At 54.1% G+C, this 8,930-nt stretch overlaps 1 protein-coding gene across 1 annotated transcript in view; it reads left to right on the top strand.

The window, feature by feature from the left end:
- Positions 1-7,774, top strand: part of TUFT1 (tuftelin 1) — a gene marked incomplete at its 5' end in the record, with an annotated part of 9,743 nt that extends 1,969 nt beyond the window's left edge. Inside the window, 9 exons of the mRNA XM_010171367.1 lie at positions 1,092-1,172; positions 1,551-1,622; positions 2,247-2,360; positions 3,776-3,904; positions 4,679-4,773; positions 5,410-5,515; positions 6,066-6,149; positions 7,302-7,402; positions 7,720-7,774. Coding sequence (XP_010169669.1) covers positions 1,092-1,172; positions 1,551-1,622; positions 2,247-2,360; positions 3,776-3,904; positions 4,679-4,773; positions 5,410-5,515; positions 6,066-6,149; positions 7,302-7,402; positions 7,720-7,774 — 837 coding nt within the window. The remainder of the gene's footprint in view (positions 1-1,091; positions 1,173-1,550; positions 1,623-2,246; positions 2,361-3,775; positions 3,905-4,678; positions 4,774-5,409; positions 5,516-6,065; positions 6,150-7,301; positions 7,403-7,719) is intronic.
- Between the last annotated feature and the right edge of the window lie 1,156 nt (positions 7,775-8,930).

Raw genomic sequence — 8,930 nt, 5'->3', positions numbered from 1 at the left:
TATCTCTACAGCCACTTGGATGCCGCGGTTTTTGTGCGTGATCCTTTCCCAGTCCTGGGGCTTCAGCTTCAGCTTTTCTGACCTGAGCTTTCCCGCAGCTCGGATGGAAACAGTTGGGTTTTAAAAAGAGCTTTTTAGTAATAGAGGAGCGGGACGTGGCCCCTGTCTGGCCACAAAGGCCATGTAGCTTTGTCAGAACAGCTGAAGCAGCAGAACTGTCCAGTACCACTTAATCCTGCATGTGAAAACCAGAGAATAAACTAAACCAGTCAGTGACGGTGGCGGTACCAGCCTGTCCACATCCAAGAGAAGTGCCCTGCGCCGGGTCGTGGTGTAAAATCCCTGGGGATGTCTAGATCCAGCTGGATCGAGGTCACGGATTGCTGTCCCCAGGCTGGATTGCTGACCTGAGAGCTGCACGGCTTGTCCCTTGTCCTGCCTCTGCCCCGTCTCTGGCAAACTGCTTCACCCCAGCGCCTTGGGGATCTAAAATCAAGGGGCAGAGCCGAAGCCACGCTGTTAATGCTTTGAGAAAGCTTTTCTTTGGGAAGCGTTGGGGCAGCGTTTGCTGTAAAAGCCACGCTGTAAATCATTCCTCTTGGCTCGCTTGCTCTGACTAATTCGAATAGCTGCGAGTCAAGACTGTACTTGTTGGCGTCCCGCAGCGCGGGGTAGAGAAGGAGCTGGGGAGCAGCAAGGGTCTTCTCAGCACTTCAAAGGTGAAGTTGATGATTAATGCGTGAAAAATCAGTAGTGGCTCCAGATTTTGGGGTTGTTTTGTTGGGTTTTTTTAATTTTAATTTTAATTTTAATTTTAATTTTAATTTTAATTTTAATTTTAATTTTAATTTTAATTTTAATTTTTTTTTCCTTCCCATGAGCATGTGGGACACCTGCCTCACAAAGATCCCACCTACCAGAGACGGTGCTGCTTGCAGGCAGGGCTGTAATAAAACCAGAGGGGTCAGGCTGGCAGAGAAGCCATCGGTTGCATATCAGCTCAGGGCACCGTAGCCACCGCCGCTGTGATTTCTGTTAGGCTGAGTGACACTGTCTGTGCAGATCAAGCTAAATTGACTTGCCTTTGCCAGGCTAGAAGTTCTTTGAAGAAGCTGCGGGAAGACTTAAGTAGTAAACTTGAGAACAGACAAGGAGATAAACAGCACGCACAGGTAACGGGAGCATTTCTCGGGTGTTAAATGACATATTGATTTATTAAAAAGGTGTCGTCTTCGGGTCTGGAAAATGATAGAAAAGGGGCGTTAAAGATCTGAAGCGTTTGTGGTGAATGAAAACCCTGTTGGCACCGTTTACAGGCAAAAATTCCAACCCCACCCGAGCCCCTAACGAGGAGTCAGTGAGCAAAACGCCTTGGCTGGCCAGATGCATGTTTGTTTGCAGGAAAACAACCCCAAACCCCTCGTTCTCGCGTCGCTGCGGCGCCTCGGAGCTCGCTGTCTGCATGCTACTGCGCTCTCGTGCGAGCGGCTCGGCCGGCTGGTGTGACATCCCTGTCTGTCTGTCTGTCTGTCTGTCCTTTCCTTACCCAGGTTGTGCTGGAAAATCAGAACGGGAGCTGGTTGTACCCCGAGAGGCTGTGTGCTGATTCCTGGGAGGAGCAGGTATGGAGCTAAAGAGGGGGGATTTCAGTGCTATGAGAAGAAATAGGAGTTGTAGTTTGATTTCTTCCTCCCAGCAGGTAAATTTGAAGCTGTTGAGCACGCGATTGGGCGCTCCTGCAGCCAGCTGTAGTCTTTTTATCAGGGTCAGATCAGAAACAGAGTGCAGCTCTATTACAGCAATAAAAACGTGCATAATGGGTTTTTAAACCTCTGCACACCGGAGCTTTTTAGCAGGAAGGGATAACAGGAATCTTCAGCTGGTAAATATTTCTCCAGCTCTTTGTCTTTCTCGTGGCTGGGGCAGATGCTCTGGGCTGGGGTTTCGGGCTGGGTTACTGTGATCCTGGTTCAACGTTGCGGGGTTTCAGGTTGCCCAAGTACGGATCAGGATGGCATCCTGCAAACAGAGCTTGGAAGGCAACCAAAGGATACTGTGCACCTTATCTCGAGGGCTGGAAGCTGTTGTTTGAGTGTGGGAGGTGAGGACAGGAGCACCTCTCAGGGTTTTTTTTCAAGCTGAGAAGCGACGTTAGCAGGCTTTGTCACCAGCAGCACAGCCCACGTTGGGGTGGAGGGCTCCTTTGATACCTCCCGACTGCTCATCCTGTCCTGTTCCCATCTCAGGAGGAGGATTGCTCAGGTGAAGATGTGGAAAAGATCCGACAGACGGCAAAGAAGCTGTTCACAAAGCTGCAGGAGGCTGAGAAGCGCCATCAGTTGGAGAGGAAAGCCTTTGAGGTGACTTCACTGCTCACTTCTATGCTGGGAAAGTGGGGGGTTTATTTTATTTTGATGGGTTTTTTTCTTGTTGGAAGCCTGAGGAGCAGCACGGGTATGTCAGTCTGGGCTGCCCGAGGTTCTGCCTACAGAGCAGTGGGCTCAGCACACACTGTTAAAATAAACCAGGGAGTCCAGACCTGGGCAGAGCCCAGCAAACTGGTTGTTCAGACAAGTCTGAAGATATTAATCCTTTCCCAGTTAAAAATCATATAAAATAAAAGTGGCAGCCAGGTGGGAAGGCACCCAAAACTCTGCCAAGCCTCTCCAATCATAGCCAGGCTTGGTGCATGAGGGGAGTGGGGATCACTGGGGTCTTCCAGTGGGTTGAGCAGGGACTGAGTCTGGTTCCCCACCGTGGTGCTGGGCTGTGCTGGCCCTTGGGGTCTCTCTTAGAGCCTCTTCCCCTTGGGGGGCTGTTTGCTGTAGAGAGGGGTGAGTCCCCCCCGGGTGCTGACGAAGCTGCCACCTCCACTTCCCTCCCTTCCTCAGGATTAATGAGGTGATTAATGGTCCCCTTTGGTGTTTTCTAGTGACTGCTCATGTCCCGGATGGGCTGGGCCTGACTGCGTCACCCCGCAGCTTTGAGCACTGGTGGCAGCGGGTGACATCCCAGTTGGCATCCTGTCCCACAGACCAAACTGGTCCTGGGAGCCCTGGGGGGGGGTTCCCCACAGCGGGACAGGGGACAATGTCCACTGGGGAAGTGGGTTTGAGCGGTGACCGCTTCCTCTGGCTCAGGGGATGTCCGCCCGCCTGCGGCGGTGCCACGTGCCCCCAGGATGTCTGTCCTTGTGCAGAGGAAGCCGTGTGGTTTGGTGGCATTTTGGGGTCTTTGGTCAGCTGTGATGTGACTGTGGGCTCCGAACCTGGATGGAGATCCCAGGGATGGGTTTTGCAGCAGCTTTTGATCCTGCCAGCACTGCCCAGATGTTTTTGCTGTGCCTTGTTGTCTGAGCCCGCTCTGCAGCTATCGTGGGGACCCACGGGGACACCCTTGTCCCCTCTCAGCTCCTGAGCCGTTGGTGAAGGCGTGGGGATGGCTGGCGAGGTCGGTTCCTTGAGAGCAGCCTTCAAACAGCCCCAGAGCGCGTGTGGCTGAGAACGAACATGTCTCTCAGAGGCGTTTGAGGAGCTTTTATTGCTGCAGCGTTTAAACGCTCGCTCCTTTGAAGTGCTTTGAAGCCGGGGAGTTTTCTGAAGCAGCTCTTCTCTCTGAAGCACGTCGGGCTGTTTGCTGAGACACCCGGCTGCCTTCAGCAAAATCTGCCTGCCAAGGCTTCGAGCAGCGGGCACGACGGATTCGCCAGGAGGGAGCTCTGGTGGTTTGGGTGTCTGGGTGTGTGAGGGTCAAGGCTTCTCCATCTCCTTTGCAGAGGACGGTCTCACAGTACCAGGAGGAAGCGGAACAGGCAAGTTCTGCCCTGCGGAGAGCAGAGCAAAGTGTGGTGGAGAAGGAGGTGCAAGTGGATGAGCTGCAGAGACTCCTGGCAGGGATGGAGAAGGTACCAGCCCTGAAGCTACGGTGGGGTTGATGGGATTAGCGGAGCTGCCTGGTCTCGCTCTGCTGCAGGGGGGGAGAATGGGAAAGCCCGGTGGTGATGAGTTTGGCAGTGCTCAGCGCAGACACCGCAGCGGGTCTCAGACCAGGGAGGGTTTGATTTCCCAATCAGATTTCACCCAAAAGCTTCAGGCAAAGGCAGCTGCTGCAAAGGGCTGAAAATCAACCGTTGCTGATTTAAACTGGCATTTCTCAGGTCTAGAAGATCTGGTCGGGCTGTGCAAACTCTTCCAGGTATCTTGGAAACGAGCACGCAGTCTAGACAGCCGCCCGGTTCTTCTCCTCGTGGGGGCATTAGCACAACCTCCAGCCTTCATTAGCTACTTTTATTATTTTTTTTTATCTGTGGTCTGCTCATAATGGTATTAAAGTCATAAATCTAACAGTGCAGTATGAGCGTGAAGCCATCTGGGGCTGCCCTTCCCTGGCCCGACAGCAGGGAAGGAGATGGGTTGGTGCCTTGCTTGTATCCTAGGGGTAAAGGAGTGGGACGTCTGCTGTCGGTCATCTCTGCGGCTGCCCTTGTCTGTCTGTCTGTCTCTCGCATGTAAATTGAATGCTCATGAAAACAACCCACAGATTGAGCGGGGAGGCTGAGCCGAGCCCTGCCTGGCTCCCCTGGGTGTTTGGAGTTCGTTGCTTTGGCAGCGGAGGGCCAAGGAACATGTGTTACGACTTGTTTTTCCGTGCGTGTAACTCTCTTGGGCTTCTGCCGCAGGAGCACAGGAGTTTGCTGCTGAAGATGAAAGAAGGAGAAGCAGAGTTGGCGCGGCTCAGAAGCGTGGAAGGTGACAAGCTCGCTGAACAAGACCGGTGAGGTTTGGCCCCGCGGCGGCGGCGGCAGCTCGGTTGCCAACTCCAGAGCAAGCCCACGCCGCTGGGTCGGGGGCGTCAGCTCGCTGGGGCATGACTGCACATTCCTGTGCAGGGTGTGCTCGCTCTCTGGCTTGCAAAACAGCACCCTACTCCCAAGAGCTGACTCATCTCCAAATACCTCCCGCAGTTTTGCTTTGCTCCAAGAGATCCGGAGCTCCGGAGCTGGGCTGCCCGGAGAGCTTTAGCGGCCCCGCTGCGGGCTGGGAGCTCGGGGCAGATCCTCGGGAGCCTCCGGAGAAGCCAATTCTCCCCGTAACGTCGGATTCGTTCCACCCAGCCGGTGCTCCAGGGGCTAATTGGCAATGGCTCGTTTCTGGAAGGCCTTGTTTGTGGCCTGACTCTTCCTGATGTTCCTGTGTCCCTGCAGTCTGTGGTTGTTAGTCTTTGTGGCTCCTGTTTGAATAGGTTTTGTCTCTGCCTCTCCTTACCTCGTCTAGCCACAATATTTCAAGACTTGGGTAGCTCTAGAGGAGACCTGGCTGATAAAAAGCTGCTGTGGGTAGAGCTGGGTGGGTGCTGCCTCTCTGGGAAGCCATCCAATGTCTCCTGAATTCCATCCTTTCCTTTTCTTAGGTCAGCCCAGCTGGAGAAGGAGGTGGCCATGCTGCGGGAGAAGATACACCATCTGGATGACATGCTGAAGAGCCAGCAACGCAAAGTCCGCCAGATGATCGAGCAGGTGAGAGCAGTGGGGCTGGGGTGGGAAGACTCAGAGGGGACTTAAGAGAGAGAAAGTGGGGAAAAAAAGCTTCTTGGAAGCAAAGAATTGCTGGTTCGTGGGGCTGAGTCTCTTGGCAAACCAAAGGGACACAAGTCCAAAGGCAGCTCAGAGCCGTGTCCTGCAGCGGGGACCGACCCCGGGGTGACAGCGCAAAGGGCTGTGGCGTGAGCCAGGGAAGGTAGTAAAAGTGATGTAAAAGGGGTGTAAAAGTGATGTAAAAGGGGTGTAAAAGGGGTGTAAAAGTGGTGTAAAAGGGGTGTAAAAGCAGTGCTGTGCACCCCGCTTGGCCTGCTGAAAGAGTGAAATCTCAAACTATGTGAGCAGAGGATTCTTCACCCAGGACTTAATTCTCAGACATAATTTGGGGCTTGTTTGGATTGGTTTGTGTGCAGACCGTGGAGTGAGCGTTGTGGGTGTTAACAGGCAGAATCAGCTGCCTCCATCCCATTTCCCCAGCCCAGCCGTACACCAGAGGGATTTTCAGCTGCCACAAACTTTTCTCTTACAGCTCCAGAACTCCAAAACGGTGATTCAGGCCAAAGATGCCGTGATCCAGGAGCTCAAGGAGAGAGTCGCGTACTTGGAGGCTGAGGTGGGTCTTATCAGGGCTGTTTGGGGAGGGCAGGGGGGCTGCTCTGAGCTCAGACCCTCACATTGAAACCCCCCATGTGACTGGTTTTGCACACCGGGTGGCTGGGCTCCTCCTCTCCGTTGAGCTTTGCTCTGAGCAGAGCAGCCAGCAGCAGAGCCTTTCGCTGGCACCGACACCTTCTTCACACAGAAGAATGTGTCCTTCGCAGCCCCGAGGGCTGTGCTGGTTCTCTGAGCTGGTGTGATGGTTTCCAGTAGAGCCAGAGATGTTGGAGCAGCTGTGAATTCAAGCCGAGTCCAAAATAAACTCATCAAGCACATTTCTCTGGCAGCAAAACCCCTTGGTGCTTACAAAGCCACAGCTGAGTGCGTGCGTGTCAGAAGTTGAAATTGCCTTCCAGCCTCTAGGATGGTAACAAGTGTCCAACCTTTCTCCTTTTTTGGGGGAAAAACTGAGCCTGTGTTGGCATTTCCAGCCTTGTCTTCCCTCCTCAGGGGTTTGTTTCACTCATTTCTGCGTGGGGATGGGGTGTGTGAGCACAGCCCACTGGAAACCCAGGCAGAAAAGGGATCCAGAGTGAGAGGTTGTGTGCTGGTGGCTTTCTGGGGAGATCTTACAGCGGCCTCCCAGTACCTGAAGGGGCTCCAGGAAGGGTGGGGAAGGACTTTTCATAAGGGCAGTTAATGACAAAACAAGGGGAAATGGGTTTAAGCTGAAAGAGGGGAGGTTTAGATGAGATATTAGGAAGAAGTTCTTCACTGTGAGGGTGGTGAGACAGTGTCCCAGGTTGGCCAGAGAAGCTGTGGCTGCTCCTCCCTGGAAGTGTTTGTGGCCAGGTTGGATGAGGCTTTGAGCAACCTGGTCTAGTGGAAGGTGTCCCTGCTGCTGGCAGGGGGGTTGGGACTGGATGAGCTTTGGGGTCCCTCCCAACCCAAACCATTCCATGGTTCTGATTCTGTTGGGTGTCGGGTGGGTTTCACAAACCATCCCAGCTCTGCTTTGGCGAGCAGTCCTTATGTAGGGCTGGATTTCATTTCCCTGAAGAAAAAGCTGCCCCGTGGCAAGAGCTGACTGGGGATCATTCCTCAGCAAGCTCTCTCTGTGCCCACAGCCCCAGCTCCCCATCACTAACACTGGCTCCATCTCTTGCAGAACCTGGAGATGCACGACCGTATCGAGCACTTGATCGAGAAGCAAGTCAGTCGGGGTGGCCACAGCTCCAGGGTGCGCTCCAAGTCGGAGTATGTGAGCAGGTACGTGGGGAGCACGTCCCCTCCATGATGGGGGGACCCTGCTTGGCTGCTCAGTGCCTTCATCTGCAGGTCCACATCCCGTCTGGGAGATGATGCTGGACTCAGGGATGTTCTTCAGGAAGCAGACTGTATTTTTTTTTCTGTTTGCAGAGAGGTCTCTGTTCCCACCTCCCTCTTTCAGGGGAGCAGATGTCCCTGCTGCGGGCAGTTTTTTAAGGGGAGCCATCACCAGGGCTGGGGCAGGACCCCCTCCCACTGATTTTCTCCCCAAACCTCACCCGGTTTATCTGTCTGAACGAATCTTTTCTCTCTTGCAGCAAAAGGCTGACGGGCCCCAAGCCGCTGCCTCTCATTCGAGTAGTGGAAACATGAGTTTCGAGGGCTGGTCCGAGCTGAAGACTCTCCCCTTGTTATCGTTGACTGGATTTCCCTGCTTGACCATCATCCTCTGGCCTCCGTGCTCCCAGTCTCCCTGGAGCCATCAGCTGAGGGCTGTGCCCTGGAGAACTGTGGCAGCCGAGGGCAGATGTAGCCGGGGGTGGGGTGCCAGCCGAGGACAGATGTAGCCGGGGGTGGTCCTGGCAGAGGAAGGAGGTTTGCGAAGCGTCCACATTGCTGTCCCCACTGGATCCCAAGGTCACACGGATACCAGTTTGGAGGCTGGGACCAGTTGGGCTCGGTGTGGACACGGTGGCTCTCTGGCTGGAGAGCCAGGCTCGCTTTCCCTGGTCAGTCCTGGGTTTGCTGGGGTTGCTCTGTGAGAGCAGCCTTTGCTTCTGAAGGGCCTCACCCGAACAGAGACCCCAACATGGACTTGGGGTTTAACCTTTTTTTTTTTTGGGGGGGGGATTAAAAAAAACCAACCAAACAACAAAAAGATTCACTCTTCCAAAGAAGAAAAGAAATCCTCCTGCAACCGGACTCCTTCCTACAACAAAGCCCAATGTGTGACAAGTTGGGAGCCTCCACCTCCGATCTCCAGCACATTATCTGGCTGCTCCGGACTTTGGCAAAGGTTCACGTAGCCAAAAAAAATTCAGTGTATCACCACGCTTCTCCCGAGAGCCTCGAGAAATTGTACCCGCCGTGCGCATAGCGTTGAACCCCAGAGGCTGTTTGGTTTGTTACTTATATTTATTTCAATAAATTATTGGTGTCTTCCAATGATGTGGTGACAGGCATGATTGCTGCTGTCCAACCTCCACGGGAGCACAGTTGAGAACTGCCTGTCCCACGTTTGAACTGGAAAATACCAACCAGCTTCTTCTGGGCTCACTGGTTATAACCTGCCTGGTGTGGTTGTGTGCCCGCGTGCGGGAAAGGAGCTCGGGTACGGCGAGGGGAAAGGCGTTGGTGTTTGTACCGACCGTGTGAACACGGAAATACACCTGCCCGAACCCCTCTGCCTGTCCCGGGTTGATGGGAGCAGCGGCCGCGTGCGGGATGGGCTGTGGATTCGGTGCCGTGGGCTGTGCTGGCTGGGCTCCCCGCTCCCGAGGTGGCCATGGGCTTCTCGAGGTGGTTGTGG

This window comes from Antrostomus carolinensis, unplaced genomic scaffold (assembly GCF_000700745.2).
Source record: "Antrostomus carolinensis isolate BGI_N321 unplaced genomic scaffold, ASM70074v2 scaffold33790, whole genome shotgun sequence".
NCBI lineage: Eukaryota > Metazoa > Chordata > Aves > Caprimulgiformes > Caprimulgidae > Antrostomus > Antrostomus carolinensis.
Note: the sequence above shows the minus strand (reverse complement) of the source record. Positions and strands in the feature narration are given on the sequence as shown.